Raw genomic sequence first — 24129 nt, 5'->3', positions numbered from 1 at the left:
GGCGGGTTTTGCCATGTTTTTCCCCACAGAATGTGATGTTCAGCTTTCTCTTTCCAATATAAAGCCGTTGCTGCCATTACCTCTGTAGGTATTTTTTTTTATTTTTATTTTTTTTATAGAAAGTAGTCCTGATCCAGCGATACAATGTTTACCTGCATAATTTTCCCAAACAAACTAATTGATTTAGCTATTGCCTCTACTAACTTTGTGTTTTTTTAGACCTTCCATAAAAAGCACTTTTGTGTCCGTGTCTTTTATGAACCTATTGTTCCTGGACTGTTTGTAACAGGATCTGAATCTGACAATAACATTAACTGGAATAAATTGGAGTGATTTGATTAAATCTGGACCAGAATGGATTTGACAGAACTGAATGTGTTCTAAAGTCTTTTGGGGGAATAAAGTTTATTGAACAGACTCACCAGCAGAGGCTGGGAATAAAGCTCCAGCTGGGCCCTGTAGACAATGTCCTCCAGAGCTTCTCGCCCCATCTCCCACTCTCCATTGTATCTGCACATTACAAACATCAACAAACACTTGTTCTGCATCTTGCTGCAAATCTGCTAGAGGAAACAGTAGGCTCTCACATGTTCGCTTTAATGTCTGTCTCACATCCCCTGAACTATTAGTCATTTACTGATTCAGCATGTGAGCACGGTTAAAGTCTGAGGTGCAACCAAATTACTAGAAGAACACAGGAAGTCACGTTTTTCCTGTTAACACGGCTGTGCTAAATAAAATCTTTAAGAGATTGTTTCCCGATTGAAAAGCTGTCAGAGCTTTTCAATCAGAGAAAATCATAATTTTACTATTAAATGAAATCAAATAAAAAGCTACAACAAACTAAAAAATGTTTTGTAATTATTTTTATAAAACATATGCAAACCACACGGGGAGGAAAAAAAATAAATCAAAACGGTAACAGCGGCTGAACTCTTTGATCCAAATCACAATCCGGGGAATAAAGGCTTCAGGAGCTCTGCACTGCAGATCAAACAAACTGGGATGAATGGGAAGGTAGGAACAGACCCTCTGATGTAGTTACAGCTGAAAAGGAGCCAGAATACAAATTCAATCTGATATGAAAGAAATGCTTGTTCCTTTTATTTTAAAACGCTTGTTATCCGATATCCCTGCAGATCTTTCGTTCTCCTCATGTGGCATTACTGTTGCAGCGCATTAGCAAACATATTAACCTAAATCCTACAGCGTCCTCGCTGTGTGACAAGGTCCCTCTGTGTGTGTGGATTCAATGGATTCAGGTTTATCTGCCGTCCGTGCAGGATGACAGAGAGGTGAGCCGCAGCATGGAGAAGCACTCATTCACACATATATGAATAAAAAGCTATTCGCTTTACTTTCAGCGGTCCTGACGGCTTTGATCTTTTGATTCCTGGTGTGCAGCCTCACAGTGTTCCCCCCCAGCTCCCCTAAGATCCGGCCTGTATCATAACAAGGGCTGCGTTTCCAGGAACTGCCCGTCATCTCATCCAGGAGCTGTAATCAGCTTTTGAACAGCTGTGGCCGGAGGGGAAAAGCTCACCTGCTCTGTGAATTTATGACCACTGTAATCGGTTTCACAGCAGGAAGCGTCTGTTCTTCGTAGACAGCTAGTGAGATTTTTACAGCTAAATGAAATCAAGACTGCACCGACGAGGGGTGTCTCACAGACAAAAAGAACAGTTAAAATAAACAAGTAGTTTGTTTTATATCCCTTAAACTAATAAATGTATAATAATAATTAAAGTATTCGGAAAACTTTCTCTTGTTCTCAGTCAGTTTTGCAGTAGAAGGCTGGAAGTCGCTAAGAATGAATGTAAATTCATATTTTGTTAATGATTTTGGAAAGTGCGATCAAAATTTGAAAGAAATTTCAAATTTGAAATATTCACACTTTTATGCTCGCTTATGAATGAAAAACACTGGACTCTTCTTGCTCACCACAAAAAAATAAAAATAAATAAATAAATGTGGGAAAAAGCTGCTGAAGCGGATATATAAAATGCCAGGAATCTACAGCAGGACAACACTAAGCACAAAAAAACTGACTTTCAAAAAACTTGATTTTCAATAAGGTTGCTGTCAAAACAGGATCTGTTCAGTCATTTAATGCACAAACATATGCAACTGCTTGCAATTTTTTACTAAAAAGTGTGCAAAAAAAAAAACTGTAAAGATACGTACATAGCGTGGTAAACGGCAGTGAGCATCTGCACCATGAACTCGGGGTCCAGCAGGACGCGGTTGCAAGGTTCTCTCCAGAGCTTTTGTTGTTGTCGAGGGAAGCCACATACACACACCCTGGGGAGGGAATTGGTGTCAGATGGTGAATAAACTATAGAGATGTTTTTTCCAGATTTCTCTGAATTTCTCCAGCAGCTGTAGGAAGCTAAGATGAGACATGTGCGGAAACGGCAAATATTTTAACCAGTTTTTATGTGCGGAGGTTGGAGAAAGCTGGCTACCGAGTCTGCTCTGTGAGAAGTCAAAGACTGAGAGCATTGTTCTCCAAAGTCTTCACAGTCACAGTTTGCCATCTGTCTAAACGGAGCTCAGTCACAGAGGGCTGGGACTCATAGCCTGAAATGTTCGGACGCTGCAGTGGAAGAATACAGTGACACCACTAAACATTATCCAGTGCATATATTATATATCCTCAAATTGATCTACATGACTCTCAAGAGTCTGGTTTTTATTTAAGGCAGCAAAGTCAGCTGATCAGCTCAGCTTGAATAAAGTTGCACTTTATCCAACCGTGAGCACAGTTAGAAACAGAGGAAAGTGAATTACTTCAATGGAAAAGAGGAGAGTGAATCCTAACTTCAAGTAAAAAAAGTAATTAAAATGATAAAGGAAGGAAGATGGTTCATAACTGGGTGCAGAACTAACAAGAGCAGCATGATTTCCAGATGGTTTTCTCACCGTGAGCTCATCCTGCAGACGGCCTGATAGGAGGAAAGGGGCATGTAGACCACAGCAGAGTTGTAGCAGAGCATAAGGAAACACAAGACCTCAAACCTGCAAAAAAAAACCAGAGGCCTAAAAAAACATGTTTTTTTTAATATGACATAAAAAATTATTTTAGTATGCAGAGTGAGAAGCAATAAACTTAATGAGCCATTAAATTGTACACTAAACAAACTGCTACTTTGGTAGTTTGTTAATTATCAGCCAGAGTATCATTTCTGGAAATATGGTTCCTAAAACTACAATGAGAAAGAAAAACAATTCAAACAGAAGCTGCATCTGCAGGTCAATTGTTGCAACGTTTGGTAATAGTGATTGGAAAATATGCAGCAGGAGTGCTGTGGCATTGTAAAGGTCAAGTATGTGTGCAAACAAGGATGCTGCTTTATGAAACAGCTCGACGGTAAATCTGCGCAACATTTGTAAAGGATTGAGAAGTGTGTAAAGCTCCTTTGAAAGCTGCCACTTTACTTTAATATCTGCAGAGGCTGCAAATACTTTTCAAGGGTTATGAGGTGAGAACCACGGTACTGAGACCTAGTAATGAAACGCATGAAGTCAAAGTGAGACCATAAATTTCTAATTATTGTCTTTTACAGAAAGAAATAAGCAAGAACTATGCAGGAAGACATTAAGACTAAATGAAGGAACAGAGCTCTGCACCTTCTTCTCATAAACATGAATTCAGACCCACCCAAACAAATGGATAATTAAATTAGGCAAGAGGTCAGGCCAAGATGAAATATACTGACTATGTCCGTCACACTATGGTCACTGCAGTCACAACGCTCTGGCCAGCCAGTCTTATTTGAACTGCTGTCACATGGTCATTTTTGCATATGTGTGCCACTTAGAACATAAGTGAACACAGACCCATATTTGCTCTATTGAGGGCAGCAGAGAACCCTTTGTTTGGCAGGATCACTGGTGTATTTCATTGAGATCATCATTCATGCACTGCAGCAGAAAGTGTGTGACGGCCAAAAAAGCTCTTAGACTTACTGAGTGCGGCTAAAAGAGGCTAGATGAGAATACAGACTTATGATGTGATCACTTTAAAAGGTGTTTTTTTTTTTTTTTTTTAAATGGAGCAATATTTGATCAAATAAAGTATGCAAAGATTTTAAAATTACTGATATTCACATCTGAAACTGGATACAGTTTGTTGATGTTTGTTTAAGACAACCAGAGAATAACACTCCAACAGTTCAGAGTCTGTAGCTACCGTGTTATTGTCAGTTTCTCTCTAATGCTAAAACTCATTTCTCAGATGTTTCATTGAACATCTGAACAGTCGACCTTTGTCAGCTGTTCAAAGAAAACAGTGTAAACAAAATGAAACCAAAGGAGCTAAAATAAAAATCAAAAGTTATAATAGGATAGGTTAGCCAATGCTAAACAAAGCTAAGCCTAAATAAAACAAGTAAAACTAAGCCAAGATTACCTAAACTACATAAGCTAAACTGAGCAAAGAAAAGCAATATTAAAAAACAAGCTAAAGCCATGTACATAAAATATGCAAAGCAAACATATTCTTATTAGCTAACCTAAGCTAATGTAAGGTAAATTAAGCTGAGCGAAGATAAGATAACCTAGACCAGTGTTTTTCAACCACTGTTCCGCGGCACACTAGTGTGCCGTGAGTGATCGTCAGGTGTGCCGTGGAAATTATTCAATTTCACCCATGGTACCGTATTTTCCGGACTATAAGCTGCTACTTTTTTCCTAAACTTTGAACCATGCGGATTGTAGCCCGGTGCGGCTTTTCTGTGTATTTTTCTTCAACCACCAGGGGGCTCTCTAGCAGGGAGTGAATCATTAGTAGTCAAAATTGTAAATCGAAGAAGAACGCGTTAATTTTCATTTAGAACAACCACGTGCTAGCAGCAGACACGACGGAGAAATGTTTTCAAACTCATATGGTGCAGCTTTTAAGTTGAGGGCTGTCGAGCTGCCACTACAGGAGAGAAATAGAGCCGCTGTACTTAAGCTCGGCGTGAACGAAACCATGGTTAGTCATTGTCTCTCTTCAATTTCTGCCAGAAAATCAGCTAAAGTTTAATAGAACTTCTTTAAATTTAAGACCACATTGTTGTGGCCCTGTTCAGGTGTATTTTTGAAGTGGACATGTTACTTGCAATTTGAAATAAGAAATGTAAAATGTGATAAAAATACATTTTTGTGTTTATTAGATTCCTATTCAAGACACTTTGATAAGAATGGCTATATATGTAATATAGGCGACTACAGAGTATCTTTCTTTACATTTTTGATTGGTGGTGTGCCTCGAGATTTTTTCAGTTAAAACAGTGTACCTTGGCTCAAAAAAGGTTGAAAAACACTGACCTAGACAAAAGATAAAATAAAATAAGATAAGCTAAGCTAATCACGTATAAATGAAAAAGCATATTGTTACTATTTATGACAAATAATTACAGGGGGAAAAAATCCTAATTTTTATATTATATTAAATACAAATTTAATATAATATACCTATTAAGTGTTACTTATATTAAATAAATAACATTTGTAACATATTCTCTGCCGTTTGTTTTTCAATCTAAAAACAAATGTAAAATCTCAATGCAAAACTCATGGTTTACTAAAATAAATATATTCATCATGAAAACTAAAACAAACAGCCAAATTAACATTGAGAAGATGTCGTCGTTCTGGTGTTAGGAGCTGCTTCAGTGGGTTTCCCACCTGTTCTGTGCAGTAAAGGTTTCTCTCTGAGGGTGGAGGCCGCTGTAAACCACTCTGATCAGGTCATGCTGACACAGCGCTCCCTCCGTCAGAGCCATGGACCCCAGGCTAGAAGGCTAAACAGAAAAAAATACATAATTTCTATTAAATCAGAGGCTGCAGGTAATTGTGCTCCTGCAGTTACTTAATAGTCTAATTATCCCTCCATATTGCACTTTATGACAGTATTAATCAAGAACTGAAAAATGAAAGTGAAGGAGAGTCCAGGTGAAGTTCATATAAATCTAAATGTATACAGTGTTTAATGGAGTTACTCGACTTACTGCTGGGGAAAATACTTCAAGTAAACACTTTTACTGCACCATTAAGTCTCATTAATCTATCTACAAGTCTTAATTTTGGTGAGAGTGCTGACTGTGCATCTCTTACACCAAAAAACATTTGTTTACAATTTTGTTCCCTCTACAGATTCCTTCATGATAGATTGAACTCATCTTCCTGCTTCCACCCAGCTTCACTGATGCAGGGCACTGCTTTAATGAGGCCAAGACACTTTCGATTAAATATTTAGGATAGCTTTTGGAGTCATCAGCAAATGATAGAGGTGGTGAGGCAGGATGCATCGCTTGGATGGCTTGCAATCTCTTGTGGGATTATTTCCTCTTACTGTCCTCAGTTACAAGCTATGCATGTATAGATCTGACCTGCTGCAGACAATCTGTTTATATTGTTCTATGCAGTGTACCAAGGGGAAAAAAAACCCATCAGCCTTACTTGTGTCATGAGTAAAACAGAAAGAGAAAGAGATGCACATGATGACTGTATGGAATCTAAGAGTTGGTCCAAATAAAAATGTGTAAACCACTTCATATTGCGGCTTTGCAGAGCAGAAGTTACACTAAGTGACTTGTGATTCTGTACGAGAAAAGCAAAAGAGGACAGATGAGTAACATGCTAATGGCGTCCTTGGGATCAGGGCACATGACATTCAGACCACCATTGTAATCAGGGAGGATTGTTGTGATTCAAACAGATGCCTGAGCTGTTTCCTCATTCCTCGATTGTTTCTTCATTCTCTTGGCATGGAGGGAGGAGTTTCTGAAGCTTGTAATTACAGCAATAAATTATCTGTGGTGCACAAGATGCACACGTAATCATACACACACTGATTCACAGAGTGTAGAAAACAGTGACTGTCCTTAAGATGACAAAAAAGACAGAAAGCTAGGCTACATGTTCTGTTAAAGTTTGTATTATTGAATTTGTCTGACCGGTCAGCTGAAACACTCACTGAGTGAAAGACCCAGATCGATTAAAAACAGAATCAATCAGCCAGCTAGTAAAGATGCCAAGGTCAGGTTATGAAAAGCATTGGGACATTCAGAAAAGTGCCGTGTTTCCAATCCAATCCACCACCTTGCTAAATCTCCAAGATATAATGAGGACAGGAAGAGAGAAGAAAAGATGCAGTGAAAGGGAACATGTGCTTTTCATTTCACACCTTGGCCATTTGGTAACTAGATTCTAGCTTGAACTAGTTTACTACACAAAGCTTTCTGCAACCAGACATTTTGTTCCAGCCACCTGTCAATTCATCATAGAATGTTTTTTTTAATCATCAGCAATGTTGTTGTAAAACTCTTTAATCCATCAATAGATCAGTTATCTTAATGTATTAAAATATGCATATTTATCTCCATAGTTTATGAAAACTACAAATAACAAGACACTGATATGTGATGGTTTAAGTACAAGGGTGCAAAATGGAGGTAAGAAAGAACAAGTGACAAAAAAGTTGGTAATAGACCCTGCAAAGAAAACATAACACCAGTATAGGAAAGTTGGTTCCTAATATGGACAGAACAGGAGTTAGTCAGAGTCCTACCTCATGATATATAGATGGTTTCGACAGAGATGGGATTGTGAAGGAAAGAAGTTTGCTGTTTCCGTCTTTGTCAACAATTTCCTGAGAAAAAATTAAACAAAAAAAAATAAAAAATCCAGAAAGCTTGAGTTGGCATAATCTCTTTAAATTAAATTAAATGTAAGATGAATGCAAGAGAAATAATCAAAATGATTCCAATTCAAAGCAGAAAGACTCATAAATAATACTAAACTTGTTTTCATTGGATGTAAAGAAATAAAGAAAATAAAAACAAATTGTATATTTTAAAGAAAAATTAGTAGTTTAGACTAATTGAAAAATGAGTTCAGTGATTAAAAGGGAAAAAATAATCATTAGTGACAACTCTAAAATATAGTTAACAACTCCTACATGACCACATGTAAAGTGATCATGTTAAGAGTAGAACAAATCAAATATCGACCAGCATTCGGTCTGCTGGAGTCTGATTTCACACTGTTCAATGTGTTGCAAGGCTTAATGTTTCCCTCAAAATGGCATCATTTTTGTAATGTTATGCCTCATTATCTCAATCACAGACAACCCCAGCAAAACAAAGTTAATTCATACTAATATACCGCTGAGCCTTTTAGAAACAGAGTTAGCTTGTTGGCATGCTTACCTACCTCTGCAAAAGTCTTGCTAAAGAAAATCTGAAATGTCTATATTATCTAAGTGTTACTTAAGTTTTATTGTAACAGCTGTTTGCCATCACTTCACTACAGAGGCTTACTCTGTTCATGTTCCTCCTCATTACTGCTGTGGAATAAAGTAGTCATTATTATTTCAACATGTCCTCAAGTTGTCCTTGACTGGACTGTGGGTTGTTTGTTCTGTCCTTCACTGGCTACCAGTTTATCTCTGGCAGAACTGCTGAGAGCAAAAGCTGTTTATCACGACTCGCCCGTCAATGGAGACACATCTGTGAGCATGTGCTACATGTCCGAGTGTGTGTGTGTGTGTGTGTGTGTGTGTGTATTGAGAGGTACAGACACAGAGGAATAAATTATTCATGAATATGGCCCTTAGCAGCGCTGGCTGACATGGAGCTGTGTCTTTCAGTATCTCTTGCTCTTTGCACATTTCCTCAAGGGTGTTTTCCTGGTGATGCAATCCCCTTCAGGCCAATCCGTCAACCAGTGTTTTCTTTGCAGGTCACCTTGAATGTGAAGCTTATCATTTACAATAAATCTAGCGTTTTGCATGGGAAAAAAATAAAAATCAAAAATCAAAATATATTTCAAGTTTGTCCTTGTGAAGTCTCTTTTTGTACAATTGTGCTAGATAACTCAGACTCAAAGGTGAAAAGTTAATTTCTGGCTTCACTGTTCAGAGTGAAGAAGGTTCAACATCAGATAGAAAATTTTAAAGGGTCCCGACCCCACTGAGGGACAAGGGTGTTAGAAAATGGATATATGGATGGATGAATTTTACAGGGCCCTGCCAAAGTCTGTGTATCGATTGGACCCAAATTAGAGCTTCTTATGTTTAGTTAGACACTGTGGGCCTCAAGTTTGAGCATCAAAGTCTAAACAGATGGATTGTCTCTGTGTCTGGTGCATGTCATGAAAATGTCCAGAATAAACTAAAACGTCTGTAGCATGTGGGATATTAGTACCATTACATAATGACCTCTAGTAACATAAAGTAAATGCTAAGGTTAGCTAAAGCGATGTCAATAGTATGTAGGCTATTACTATAATGTTAACTAACATTGACTTAGCAAATTCAGTATGCCAAGTCAAGCATTAATAATACAAATTAGCTAAAATGCTGAATTTAGCTAGGGCTATCTCTAGCATGATGACCTCTAGTAACATACTCCATGTAGTATGCAATCAACAGTTTATAAATGGAAATCAGCTAAAATGCTAAGGTTAGCTAAAAAGATATCAAATGCATTTGGACTGACACCCACCAGGTTATAGATACCCAAGAGGAGGGCCTCAATGCAGCCATTGCTCTGGCGATCCCTGCTGGCAGTGATGCGCAGATAAACCCACACGAGTTCAGGCAGGAACTGCAGGGTGAAACGTCGCAGGCGGTCCTCAGAGCTCCGGTACAGCTCAAACAGCTGGTGGCACACAGGTTCCAGCAGCTAGAAAGCAGGTGGTTGAAAGAAAAAAAAAACAAAAAAAAAACACACACACACACCTTAGCTAAGCAGTCTTTAAGTCCTTTAAAATGGATCTATATTGTCAGTTCTGTTAAAATTCAATACCTAAAAAAGCTAAAATTTTCAGATTTCTCAGTTTATTTGAAGTAGAAGTTTACAATACATTTATGTATCACTTTTCTACTGTAGACAGGCTTTAATATGGGATCTGCAAAAAGCACATAAATGGATGGATGTGTATTAGGAGTGCACCGATAAATCGGCCTCGATTTCCTTAATTTTGTCCAATCAACAGTTGGCCAGACAGTTGCAATCGGTACAACCCTACGGTGATTTTAACGTAAGAAACCTGAGTATTCACTGTATTTATTTGATTACTTCAAGGTGAATTACATATAAAATTTTATAAAAAAATTTGTACACTGTACAAAAAAGCATTCACAGGGGACAAAAAGTCGTGACATAATTATACAAGCTGCATTATTACATCATCATCTCTTTCATTGAACCAGCAAATAAATTAGATCTTGACCATGATGTTAGAGGCGTAAGGACAGAGGGGAACTTCCAGGGGCTTTTGGGATCAGAGGGTGGAGCAGGATGACTGCAACTAAACACTGGGCACATGTACTCTCAGGGGAGTCCACTGTGGCTTTGTGTTTACACTGGCCAAGGGTCAGTGGAATAAGTGTCCATGCAGAGCAGCTGTGGGTGTGTGTGTGTCTGTGTGCGTTAGCTGCACTGTGTGTCACCGAGAAATAAGCAGCAACTCATTAATGAACTTGGCAACGGTTTGGCTCTCCATGGCATCAGCAGAAAACACGTCGCAATCTTTCCCTCCCTGCACACCAACACTCACACAGACTGCTCTGGATCAGGCATTTCATCATTAATGGGATTGTGTAGCGAGACTGACAGCACTAATGGAATTTAGATCCCTGGACGCTTGATTCTTAAATTTGACCGTGAAATAGAAGGGGAATGCAAGCAGAGAAAGGAAACAAGTCCAGCCTCACTGAATACCTTCGACCTTTGCTTCAAAACAAAGGTGTGACGTCTTCAACTGGGCAAAAAGCTAGTTTTAATATGCAGGCATGTGATGCTGTAAAATTGACATACAGAGGCGTTACCGAGGATGTTGTTTTGAACTAAAACATGCAGCAGATCTTCCAGTTTGGTTTTTCACTGTGTGTGTGTGTGCGTGCGTGTGTGTACCACCATGTCACTGTGCGTGTGTGTACAGTATACTATCTCGCAGGTGAAGCTGCAGCCATCGCCACCCTACACTTTAATCATACTCACAAGAACAGCACATGCTTGTGCTTCAGTGTTTATCCTGCAGAAACTGCTGTGTGTCAGTCTGTTTCTCGGTACCAACCCAGACATCAAGAAGTGAGTCACAAGAAGCATAGAGAGCTAAAAAAAACAAGGACTGTGTGTGTGTGTGTGTGTGTGTGTGTGTGTGTGTGTGTGTGTGTGTGTGTATGTGGCTCACCTCGTTGTTGGGGTCCTGGATGACTCTGTATAGCGCCGGTACCAGAGACTTCTTTAGATGAAGGCTGCCAGCGTAGCTGGGGATGTGGGTTTCTGGTAAGGACTGAGACAAACAGAAGAAAACATTAAATGTTTACATGTGAAACAACTGAGATTGTCATGTTTTGACAAATTTTAACCACTAAAATCAATGCATTTTATATTGACCAACACAAAGTAGTACACAATTATGAAGTGGAAGGAAAATGACACATTGCTTAAACAATTTTACAACTAAAAAGGTGAAAATAATTTTAGGCCTCTTTACTCAGCTGTCCCTAAGTAAAATTCAGTACAAACCATTCCTTTCAGAATTTCAAACTCAAACGTTTGAGAAGAGTCAGGAATGGACATCCTCAAAAGGACTGAGGAAACAACCAGACAGTTTGGGGATGAAGATGTAAATTTCTACCAGGATTAAGTTGTATCCCAAGCCTTGAAGATTTTACAAAGAAGTGTGAGAACTGAATCCATCTTTCCAAAAAGGAAAAAAAAATGGCATAACTCCAAATCTACTAATTCATGGCCATACACCAAACTGTCAGTGTACGTTTGGTGTTCGCCATGCTTCCTTTAATCAGAGAAGCAGCCAAGAGGTCCATTGAAGGAACTGCAAAGATGTACAACTCAAGAGGGATAATCTTTTGACATTCTGCAGTAAACAAAACTGGCTTTTTCTTGAAGAGTGGCCTAAAGTCAGCCATTGCAAAAAGAAAGTCATAAGAAGTCCCAGCACACAAGTGGCAGAAGGTGCTGTGGTCAGGTGAGACCAAACAGAAACTTATTGGCCAGCCTGGGGAAAAAACAAAACGGTTGCACAAACTTCCCTTAACACATCACCGCTATCATGAGACATGTAGCTTGCAGCATCATGCTGTGTGGATGATTTTCTTCAGCAGGAACAGGGAATCAGGTTGAAGTGGATGAGCAGCTAGACTCAGCTAAATTCAGGGGAATTCTGGAAAAAGTCCAAAAGCAGCAAAGGGTTCAATTTCCTGCAGGCAACAGCCATACAAATACGGCCAGAGCAACAATGGCACCAAATCATACTTGGTTTTACAGTGATAGAGTCAAGGTGTTTAATTTAATCCAATTACAAATCTAGGGCATGGGGCGCCACATGGCTCTGAGGTTGAGCAGGTGCACAACATTCAGACGCTACAGTCCTCAACACAGTTGATTTGATTGGTTTGATTCACAGCATGTCTTCCCCTTCTCTCTCTGCCCTTCTTTCTGTCCAGCTGCTAATGAATAAAGGCCACTAGAGCCTCAAAACCCTAAAAAAAAAAAAAAAAAAAAACTCTAGGGCGAGAGTTGATAAGTGATTTTTTTTTTCTGATGCAGTTTGAATTATTTTTGCTTAAAAGAAAGGTGAAAACCTTCAGTCTCTGGATATGCAACATTTGTAGAGACATAAACCAATAGTTTTGTAGCTCTAATTGCGGTAAAATGATTCCCTCCAACAGACCAAATATTTTACAAGTATGGAGAGTTAGAGTGACTGGCAATTGATATACAATTTTCCATTAAAAGCAATTCCATTTCAATGCTGCAAACATTAATATTGACGTCAAGTGCAGTTTGATAGGTTGAGCAGCTCTAAAACCAAATACATTCCAACTCAGACAATAATTTACTTTGGCCTATCATATAGGATACAATAAAGTTTGTGTTGCAATGTAATTAAAATGCAAAAAAGGTATGCAAACACACTTGCAAGGCACTGCATCATATTTTGATTCATAAAGTCGTAGCAATGAACTAGAGAAAATCAGAAAGTGAACATATACTTTTTTGTGCTAAGGCTGCAACATTAACTTCTGACACTACACATTTAGACATTTAAACATGTTAAGTATAAAAGTGTTGTAGGTGGCATAAAAACTGAGTAGTAACGTCACTGACAGGCTGAGTAGTAGAAGTCAGTAAAGGCCGTTCGAGTCTAAATAGATCTTGACGTGGACTAACAGCTTTCGACAAAAATCACTCTAAAAGTTCCAGACTCAACATGGTGACGGCGTCTGACAGGGGGAGAATATCCTGGGGTGCCAAACTTCAAACAGTCAAGACTGAGTGTTGTCTGCAGATGACAGATGCATAAAAAGCCTCTCAGCAAGGCGCTTTGGTGCAGACAAGTCATGTTGTGCTCTGTCCCCATGATGACCACTCTCCCCAGGAGTCCCATCAATCCATCTCTGGTGTGTGTAGTTTTGTGCTCCCCTCGTTTACACAGCTCACCTTCAACTTAGAGAATAATGCCACCGCTTAGGAAAGACGTTATTTGCATTTCAACTGCTGTACCTGTACAGAACGTTTACTGAATTTTCAAGTACTTCACCAGCTGCTAGTGATTGTGAGGATGCTGAACATTACCAGAGATGCATGAAAATAATCTACCTGAATTATTTTTTGTGTATATGCCTGTTCCAGTGATTTCAGCAAGTTAAACTACTGCTGTTGGATTCATGCTTACCGACATGACTTGGGATTGATCTTGTATAATTAAGGAGCAAAGCTTGAAGAGAGCATAAACTGTAATTAACACTAGATGTTCAATTGGACTCGATTCTTTATTACATTAAGTAAACATAATAACAGTTTACTGAATTACAACCACTACAGTATTCAAGCTGAAACATGCCCACATATATTCTATCTCTACACACATACACAGTTGTTATATTTACATATTGCTGTTTCTCTTACAAACGGCTTGAAGGACACATTTCACCATGACTCATGAGGAGGAGGGTTTTACCTTGAATTCGGAGAGCCATTCTTCAACGACACCTCGCTCTGAACCCAGCATCTTTTTCAGAGAACCCCCTCCTGGATGCCTGGTGGACAGAGAGAGGCAGTGGTTGGAAATACAGTCACAAAAAAAAAAAAAAAAAAGTGAAGGCGACAGAACACCATTGTCAGAAGAATGCCCAATTTGGAGTTGTGATTTTAGTCCCTTATTTCCCTGATGAAGATGCAGTATTATTTTCAATCCAAGTGTGATGCAGGACAAAGCAGAGTTTAATTTAGAAAGAGTCAAAGGGCTCTCAAGGAGACAGATTCACAGAGGAGAAATAATACCCAGGATTGCAATTACCTGTTAGTGGTGTGTAATCTAACTGCCTTTCAAAATATGAGTGCACCACTACAGCAAATCTTTCTCACCGTGATTATAATCAACCTGCCATGGCGGACGACTGAAAATTAATGAAAGTAAATAAATGTTAACTGCCAACGAGTAGTAGTTTTAAACTGTGAGTCATTTTAAGCACATCCAGAGAGTAATACTTAGGAACAATATCAGTGGTCATAATGGTTATGGCTTGGCTGTCCAAGATTGTTGATGCTCAAAACATTGTTACATAACAGGTCACTTCAACACACAAACTTATGAGAGACCACGGCAGCCATGTTTCTTGTTTTTCCATCTTTATCACCGCTAGGGGTTGAATAATCTGTTGTGTACAGATTATGGCTGAAGCAGGTGAGGGGTTATTTAATGATCAAGTGTAAATCAGTTCAGGTGATGAGAATAGGCAAACAGATTTCTACTGTGCTTAGTCTAGAGATGCCTTATTTCTTTGTTCTAAAAAGAAATGGCAAAATAGACAGATGTTGTAAAGGGCATTAAAATGACTTGGATGCGATGAAGACTGACACAGTGAACTTTGATTCTGTGCAGGTAAAACCAAAGCCAGCAGTACCAAACAAACAATCAGCAACCAGTAGCATTTAAGCATATGATTTAAGTCACTACAGAGACATTTTCTGAATATTTTACATGACAGTTCACGTTTTGGCTGGCCAAGCTTGGGTCTGGTTTTGTTGTTTACAACTTGTCTCATTTCACGTAGTATTTTTTTGTATGATTTGTAAGCTGAGGTTTTTCCAAAAGCAACACCAGCCCAGGCTTAGATGTTCACTATTTCTAAAGAAACCAGACTTTAAATATGCAACCTGACATAAAAACGCTGATTGTAAGGATGGATGGATAAATAGATGAAACAGTGAACAAACAGATAAGCAAACTCATGGCAAATGGTTGGACAATAAAGAGACCAATAGAAAGCTAGCTAGCTGGTTATGGATAGACGGGTGGAAAACAGACAACTAGCTAGCACATGGATGGAAGTAGGACATGCAATAAGCCTGTAAATAATAATGATTAAAAAAAATCAATACTGCTTTTTCAATTCAATGATCTAGAAATGCATAAAAACACAATATTCCAAACATATTCCAATACACCATTATCACTGTTCCTGTTCTCAGCATCTAGATGCTAAAATAAGTCTCAGCACAGAGCACAAAAACATTTCTACCTCAGGTCTCATCCAATGGAAAATATATTCTTACTTTAATCTAAAGAAAAATGCCATGAATCCCATAAAAGGCATGTCCAGAGTCTGGGAGTTTGTGTATACTGCTGGACTGAGGCAGTGAACACTGACAATGATCTTTCACAGGATAATGTGACAGAATGCAGACTAAAGGTGATGAGCAACAGACAAAATTTGATTATGTAATGGCAGGTGGCCAGTGAAGCTTGTAATCACTGACAGGCTAAAGATGTGACTACATTAACTATTAGGTTAATTCAAGTTGAAGGTGAAATTGCAAAAACTCTCGAGCCTTTCTACCCTTTTATTGTTTCAAACATTGGTATTAAGCTTAAAGCAAGAAGCGTAGATTATCTACCCTTTCAGAACAGCCGCTACTCAATTCAGACTTGTAATCAGGTGATACAAAGGTAAAGAAAGACAAACATCTTGCATGAATTTTACGGATGTAGCATAGAGCACAATGCAAACAAAAACATTTATGACAACAGAGTTTCAACAGACTGATCAGGATGGTTCTCTGGTTCTGTGTTTGAACTGAGCACCTTGACTGCCAGCATTTACTGGGGAAGGAGACAAAATAAAGACCGACTAGTCAAACAGAAACAGTTAACAGGAAATGAGCAATACATTATGTGCTTGACATAGGAAGAAGTGATTGTACATGTTTTTTATAGCTTGCTTATCAAGACAAGACTGAAAAACATCAATAACCCTTGATCTTAAACTTGTACTGGCTTCTTCAAACAAGTAAGTGTTCAACACATCAACAAACACCTACAATTATGACAAATCATGAATATTTTTTAAATATACTTTGATTTTTAAGATAAGCTAAAAATGATTATTGAAATTTCAAGATTTTTTTTCACATCAGACATTCAGACAAACTTATATTCTAAGCATGACATTTTATAGTCATAAGAAGTTGTTGTGGCTACTGTATATCGAAAAAAGTAATTAAAAGGACATTCTGAAAGTCCTCAGTAGTTCTTGCGGGTGAACGGTCCGCTCTGAATGGTCCTGTGCATTACATCAGGAGCAAAGCACAAAAATGTTTCAAAAACTTCAGAGTAAACATTTCTTTCATTTAATAAGAAGTTAGAGACTTATCAGAGTTAGCATGCAATAGCAAGGGGACCCAACCTATTGCTTCAAGTCAGCTGAAAGAAGATGTTTAAAGTTTTCCTTCATTTAAAAAAAAAAAAACATCTTGCTGTTTGAAACAATACTTAGGTATAGAGACAAAATAAGGCTACATCTATGACGCTTACAAAAGGTAACCCTGATGCTAAACTAGAGTTGGTGAGCGATGAGTGACATTTTTGGCTGCAGACAAATTAACCATCTGACGTCAGAAAAATGTGGTAGCACATACTAAAACAATTACAACAAATTGGCTGTTAATTATACATTTTTGCTCAATTCTGTGTATAAAAATTTAAATGTGGTGTTTTTATAAAGGGTCATCATACAATGAGATTCTAATACTGCTGGGTCCCGTTTTCATTTTCTAGAAAGTGAAACAAACTGTCCTTTAAATTCAATAAATGTGAAGGAAAGAAATGGGCTCACAGTATTCAATATGCAGAAGATTTTTGTAAATAGACGCTCACTTTTAGATTTCTAGCAAATGGACAATCCCAAGACAGTTAAGATCCACATTTCTGCCTCAAACATTTTAAAACTGCAAATACAGTCCAACTCCTACTTTTAGCTATGACATAAATACCCTCCTGTTTAATCTCAATTGTTAAAGCTGAGTCTCCATAGCGCAGAAATGTACTAAGTTTGAGGGCTCTCTGCAGTACACATGCGTCAGCGGACTTAATGTTTCACACCGAACAGAGAGCCGACACCAATCAGACACACCACATCTGCCTGCCTGGCCAATCTGGGTAATCTGCGACAAAGCAGCTTCATCATATATGAATGTGTGAAGAAACGCGTGGAAAGTCTACCGTTTCATCGGTGTGTGTAGGCTGTGAGACAAGTCAGGACAGAGGAAAAGATGGTAGCAGAAAACACAAAGTAATCATGATGGGGAGCCGCACAGGACCTCAAGGGTGAAGGTTTCCAGTTAAACATGAACACATACCACCCAGAAAACAAACAAGTGGTTTCGGGAACAGTTTGTTTAAGTGCATAAATGACTCAGCTAATGTTTGGCCTTCTACCTTTAAAAGACTAGAACATGACTTCCCATTGATGCTCACCCAGTTGACACAAAGTTTATGAGGAAAAATAAGCTCACAGAAACAGAGTCTGCTTTTGTTTCCAAAGATCTTTCAACCATCCACTGAAAAAAATGGCTCTGAAAAAACTTTTACATTGACTATCTGTTTTTAATATTAATTTGATGGAAAGAATATAACATTTCTTTGAGGATGTGACTAAAACGAAAGGAAATGCTTCACGCTTTCCATCCACACCATGAAATGAAAGTAGCGTAGAACATGTAAATCCCCGAACATTTAATGGTAAAACTGACGACTAAGAGAAAATCGTGTGAAACAGTAAAATCAAAACTACTGACAGCTTGTATGCACAAGCACATGTTGGAATATCATGTCAGTGTTAATTTAATTCAGAAACTCAATTCAAGAAGTGACATCATAGACTATTTAGATAACAGACCCCAAAAATGGTACATTTCAAGCTTTTATTTCACTTAACTTTATCAAGTGTTGTATGAGCTCAATAGATGGTCGAGTTCGTCAGCCAGCCAATGATAGCGATACCCTGGTCGTTAAACCACACATAGGTACCTTTGCCAATGTGGGCAGGTGCCAGGATCTGCTGCAAAATGAAATCAGCATCTCCATAAAGCTGTCTGCACAGGGAAGAATGGAGGGCTGTAAAATCTCCTGGTAGATGGCTGAGCTGACTCTGGATCTGATAAAACTTCAGCAGCTGACATAGCTCTCTAAATCATCATCACCACACCTTTTCCTTCAAATACTTTCTCATTATGCTTCAATACAACAGCCTGAACAACCAGCTTCCCTGGGCAGCCATTTGTGACTTTACGTCCTTGTGGAGTTTGTCGGTGGCTGTCAAGTCAGCAGTTTCCCTCTGATAGTGCAGGGCAAAACTGAATCTTGGGGTTTTAACTGTAAGACTGAGTCATAATAATCAACAGAAATAAATTCTGGCTCAATATTTGTAAAGAAATTCTAAATATATTACTTTTATAATTGATTTGCTGAAGTTAACCTTTAGCTGGTATTCCTATTTCTGTAGTCCAAGAAGGCTCACAAATTAAACAGTGTTCAATCTACATAAATTACATTAAAAATATTATTTTCAACTTTTTTTACCTGTTAAATAGTTCGATTTTTGTGAGTAATTTTCTTTCCAACACAATCTATGTGTATTAGTTATACATACTGGTTCAGCATCCGCCAGAGGAGACTTTGGCCTTTGTTCCTAAATAAACGGTGCGTGGACTAATGCAAATTTAAATTCACATCCAAAAGCAAATATCAAACACGCCCTCCAGGACTTCTTAGACATGTAGGTCTTTCCCATTAGTATTTAACAGTAGAGATTAAACCTTAAATCAAACATCATAAATTATGCAAAACTCAACATGGTGCAAATAAGAAAGAAAAGATACAAAAGAAGCTCAGAGGAGCTGCTGGGCTGGAAAAGCATAAACATGACAATAGTATCAACGAGTGGAATCTTTCTTATGCGAGTACAGCTCCTAAATTTGGAGTCTGCGAACTGAAAGGCTCCATTTAGTCAGCGTGTTCAAGTCTTCATGAAAGGCTGACTCATTCATTTCCTCTGGTCTGTCAAGCCCTCAGAAACGCACGGAGATTAAATTTGCCGACGGCAGCGCAGGCTTATCAGTCACCATGAGAACAGCAGTCAAGTGACTCCGCAGCAGCGGCAACTGTTCATTTTGTTCAAACAATTTAGATTAAATCGCTCTCAGACGCAGAACGCAGTAATTAAGTCAGGCATATTGAAGTCTCTCCAGAAGCCACATTCCATTTCATAGTTTCTTTAATGCAAAAAAAATAAAAAATAAAAAATTGTGCTTCTACATTTTCTCTTGCATTGAAACAATTATTTATTCAAACTGAAGATAATAGGATGTTTCAGTTTTGCTGCTGCTATTTTACTTCATATTATCCTTCAGTAAACAGATGCATTTCAAGAAATGAGAATATCTTCAAAAAGATATTTTACATTATTAACTAAATTCTAAAATGAAGTTCAAATATTACACAGATTTATTAGTTATATGTCAAGTGTTTACTTATCCAACTGTCAATTCCTCTCTCTCCTTTCCCTGGAGTCACACCGCATGATTTCTGGTCTAGCCCAGGGGAAAGTCTGCATTACTTGGGGATAGTTGTCTTTTAGTTGGTTGGACAAATCCTGTAGTCTGGGATCCCCTTAGCATATCTCAACAGATGTTATATGTGTTATATATGTGTGATGCCCAAATCTCTTAGTTGTGAAACAAAAATCTGCAGAAGCCAGTCTGAAGCTACAAATACAACTACAGGGTGCACCCAGTGAATCTCTTCCAAATTCTTAATATCACAATCCTCTCAATAGTCTGCCAATTGTTCTCAAGTCTGTTGGCTGTGAGGCTTTTTCTACCACATTTTTTTGTCCACTACACTTTCTGCTACTTTGTTTGCATACAGCACTGTGCGGACAGTTAACTTCTTTAGCAATGCCCTCCTCACAATAACTGCATCCTGAAATTGTTTACATTTTTGATATGTAATTTAAAACTTATTGGGAATGCTGAAAAAGCTGAAAAATAAAGATGCGAGTGCTAGAAAGGAATGTAAATGACATAACATAAAAGTGTTAAAGACCTCAGCGTGCCTACCTGAGCGCCCAGGAAATCAAATCTCCGCAGGGAGATGTAGCTGGTTCTCCACAGTGGCACACATCTGTCACTCTCTCAGGGTCACCTGCAACAGGGAGATGGATTAAAAAAAAAAAAAATCTTAATGAGATTAGAGGAATACGGTCACCTGCAAGCACCAAGAAACTAACACGAAAAACAAGATTCATTTAACACCGGAAAATTAAGATTATTTAAATTATTTATGCAGAACAGCAACCAAACAGGCATCTGAAATAGTTGCACAGACGAGGAAGTTGTGATTGTGGGCTAGCTCTGCCAATTTTAGACTCCAACTGCTTTAGCTATCTTTTTTTGCATCTCTTAAATCCTGCAGTCACAACGATGAGCAACGTTACTTTTTTGTTTCTAGATCTAATATAATAATCTGTTTTTAGAAATAGACTACTAGAGAAAGAGCAGACTGCAGTTCAGAGAAGGGATGAGCAACTGCATACAGTCAGCCATACTAAAACAGAAACTGTGCTAAAATAAACCGTACCTATTACCAAAAAGCCTTCAGCAGTAAAACAGTGGCACTCTAATGCAGCTGTACTGAAAAGCAGCACACCATTGTGCTGAATCAAGTTTTGAAACAAAAAGGCAGCATTTGCTGACGACACAAAAGAGGACAAATTTCCATCATGGAAATTCGTCAGCCTCATAGTTAAAGGTATATTTTTAAAACGTTACCACATGCTGCAGATTAGTGTAATGAAACAAATGTTTCTCAACTTAAACCACTAATCATGAAACTATCGTAGCTAAAATACACTGTAGCGTAAACAAAAAGGTAAAGGTTTCAGAATAAACTTATGTGCAACCATAAAAATGCAAATTTAAATTAAAGATTAAAACGTTGAAGGAGATTTTTATGATAAAATGAATATACCAGGGTAAGGATCTTGTGTTGATCATGGCAGCTGCGAGAAAGACAAGAGGATACTAAATGCTGCATTTTTTCATGAGAACTGGGCCGACAAATATTCAACGTGCGTTTAGTTGGAGAGGAGTGGCGGACAATGACGAATACAGCCAATCTGGAACAGCACCAATTTTAGATACTTCATCCGTCTCTTGTACATCTCTTAAATCCTGAAGTCACAAAGTCACAGCAGCACTGGATCAGATGTAAATCTAACAGTTTAAAAGCATCACTGAAGTAACAAGTACAACTGGAGGAGCTGATGTGGTCTGATAAAAGTTATTATACTTTACAGGCACTTGAAAGTTAAACAATCAGAGTTTATAAGACCTCAGATCAGAGGAGACAACATGATTAGTGAGTTAATTAATGGCTCTTAAGTTGAACCCTTATGCAGAGGAAGAGCTTACGAAGGAATGCATAGATGCTGCAGCAGAGCTGATACGTGCTGAACGTATCCATGTGTTTGAACCATTTTATGATGCGAAAAATAAAAACATGATTGTAAACCAGCTTAATGTGTCGGACAACCTCCTATCAGAAACCGTTGACCTTCAAAGTGAAGAAAAAACACCAACTCCCTTTTGCTGGATGACTTTCCCAGCCAGAGGAGGCTTCCCCTCAGGTTTGTATTTGGGACAACTCGCCGCGGTGAGCAATAGTTCTCTGAACTGAGGACAGTATCAACAGCAAAAAGTCAGACCCCTGATGAAGGAGCAGCAGTTCCAACTTTTTGAGTCAGAACATGTTCAAAAAAGGAGAACGCAATCTATAAACTGAAGCTTGCAAACGTTTGAAAAAAACAAAATATTCAAAACAGATCGCTGTGGTTTCATTCATTAGTAACTGTTGCACCATAGGGGCTAACAGAGTGAGTGTGACCCTTCTAAAGATTTAAGTGGCCACAGAGTGACGATGGGGTTCCCACCGTTACTGAAATGGCTTCCAATTCTTACGCACAAAATTACTGACGAGAAAATGGTTTTGTTTCCTATGCAGCAGTCTTCTTCAGAGTAAGCTCAGTTTTTCCTCCAGGAAACACTGTTTTGGAGGTTATTTTGTGTCACAGCAGAGGGAGTCAATTTTCAACTTCTTCATAGTTGCATAGCAACCGTCAGCTGACCAACTTGTGTCCTGGCTGGCTGGAAAGGAATCCTTAGGATCCACACCCACATGATGTACAGTACTAGAAAGATTAAAAATCAAGGCTGCGCAGACACACCAGACATAAGACGTGCATGATTTAGAAAAAAAAAAGAAAAAAAAAGGCTTGTGCAAACTGTTGCTTTGTTGAGCAGTATTTCAGCAGTACAGCATTTTGAACACAGCTATGAGTTTATCTGACCAAATTTGACACCGGCAATCAATCAAAACATGAAGGACGCGCCCAGCTGGAGACAAATGTGTTTGAAATGATGCACGGATCCTCGCTCCCTTCTGAAGGCTGCCAAGTATGTGTTTATTTTCTTCTGTCAGATTCATTTATCGCTGTATGACTCATCAAAGCAGAGAGTAACAGTGGCTTCAGGCTGAGTAAAAACACTGGAAAAAGGGACAAACTCTAAACACAAGACCAAACAGGGTCTGGAACTGAAAAAGCCAACGTACTGGATAGCAGTCATGAGGGTCGCCCCTAAACATTTCTTAGCCCCAAATTCATTAAGATGTGCTTTTGAGCTCCAGTTCATTTTTTCAGGCAATCCCAGGAATAAGGTGTGGTGTAAATATATATATTTTTTCTTCTGCGAGAATCTTTGGTGCTGACACCAAGAGGACATCCTCTGTCTGGAGACTATAATTGCCACCATAGATGAATGTAGAGGCTCTGAAGACATGGAGGCAGGTGGTCCATAAAGCTGCATAAATCAAAAATATTCCACTGTCTTAATCTCTCTAGCTCAACACAAGGAAAGCACATAATGGTGCGGGAGTTTTTGTAATGAATCTCAATGACATAAACGGTATCCATTTAATAGAGCCTTTAATGTCAGTGCATAAATCACCTCACCGTAATCCACTACAGACATAAATGTAGGAACAACACACCTCTTTTGGCCTCGTAAGGATAACAGGAATCAATTTGAAAACAGTAAAACTCAGTTTACGTCAGAATACGAAAGCTAAATCAGAGCAAATCATTAAGAAAAAAGCCTAAGTATTTGTACAGTGACACACAATCAATCAGTAAATCCTCTGAAGTGCTGACTGACGACAAATTAAGTGACTTGAGTTACTTTCACACCAGCACAGTTCAGGAGATTTTGTTTGATCGGGCAGGGACTGCCGAAAATTTAAACATAACCAGATGAAGTTGTGAAAGTTCACACTCCACTTTTAAAAGCAAACCAAACCTCTGTGACAATGTTCTTACAAGGAGGTCTTAAAGCTCCTAGCTTTCCACAATGTTCTTTCTGCATATACAAGATAAGAATAAGTTAAGGCCCTACAATTCCTTGCAAATTTATCATTACTGAAATATCACTGCTTGTAAAATGATAATCGTAAAGAACTGCCTACTGCATTAAGTGCTTACTAATTATTTAAGCACTACGCATTGAGAACCTCTGTGCGTAGAATATATTTGGCTACACTTGTAGTTTAATGCACCATAAAAATGTTTCAGAAGGTAAAGAGTTGATAAGGTGTTCAAAAAAGTCATTAAGAAAGTACAAAAACAGCAAAGGGCAGTCAAAAGAGACTTTTTCAATAAAATAGATGAAAATCCTGAATTGTCCATACCCATTGTTCTCCAGCCCCAGAACA

General features: G+C 38.4%; 1 protein-coding gene across 4 annotated transcripts in view; it reads right to left on the bottom strand.

The window, feature by feature from the left end:
* Positions 1 to 24129, bottom strand: part of LOC106948029 (protein FAM126B) — a 45543-nt gene that overhangs the window by 6666 nt on the left and 14748 nt on the right. For all 4 annotated transcript variants that reach the window (XM_015033461.1, XM_015033462.1, XM_015033463.1 and 1 more), the window contains 9 exons: positions 20424 to 20508; positions 13984 to 14062; positions 11188 to 11289; positions 9495 to 9674; positions 7559 to 7639; positions 5674 to 5789; positions 2923 to 3018; positions 2185 to 2301; positions 423 to 510 (listed from right to left, as the gene is read on the bottom strand). In XM_015033461.1, coding sequence (XP_014888947.1) covers positions 423 to 510; positions 2185 to 2301; positions 2923 to 3018; positions 5674 to 5789; positions 7559 to 7639; positions 9495 to 9674; positions 11188 to 11289; positions 13984 to 14034 — 831 coding nt within the window. In that variant the 5' untranslated portion in view covers positions 14035 to 14062; positions 20424 to 20508. The remainder of the gene's footprint in view (positions 1 to 422; positions 511 to 2184; positions 2302 to 2922; positions 3019 to 5673; positions 5790 to 7558; positions 7640 to 9494; positions 9675 to 11187; positions 11290 to 13983; positions 14063 to 20423; positions 20509 to 24129) is intronic.

Source organism: Poecilia latipinna, unplaced genomic scaffold (assembly GCF_001443285.1).
Source record: "Poecilia latipinna isolate Pla-1442-1.1 unplaced genomic scaffold, P_latipinna-1.0 Scaffold269, whole genome shotgun sequence".
Classification (NCBI taxonomy): domain Eukaryota; kingdom Metazoa; phylum Chordata; class Actinopteri; order Cyprinodontiformes; family Poeciliidae; genus Poecilia; species Poecilia latipinna.
This window is presented reverse-complemented; position numbering and strand designations above follow the sequence as displayed.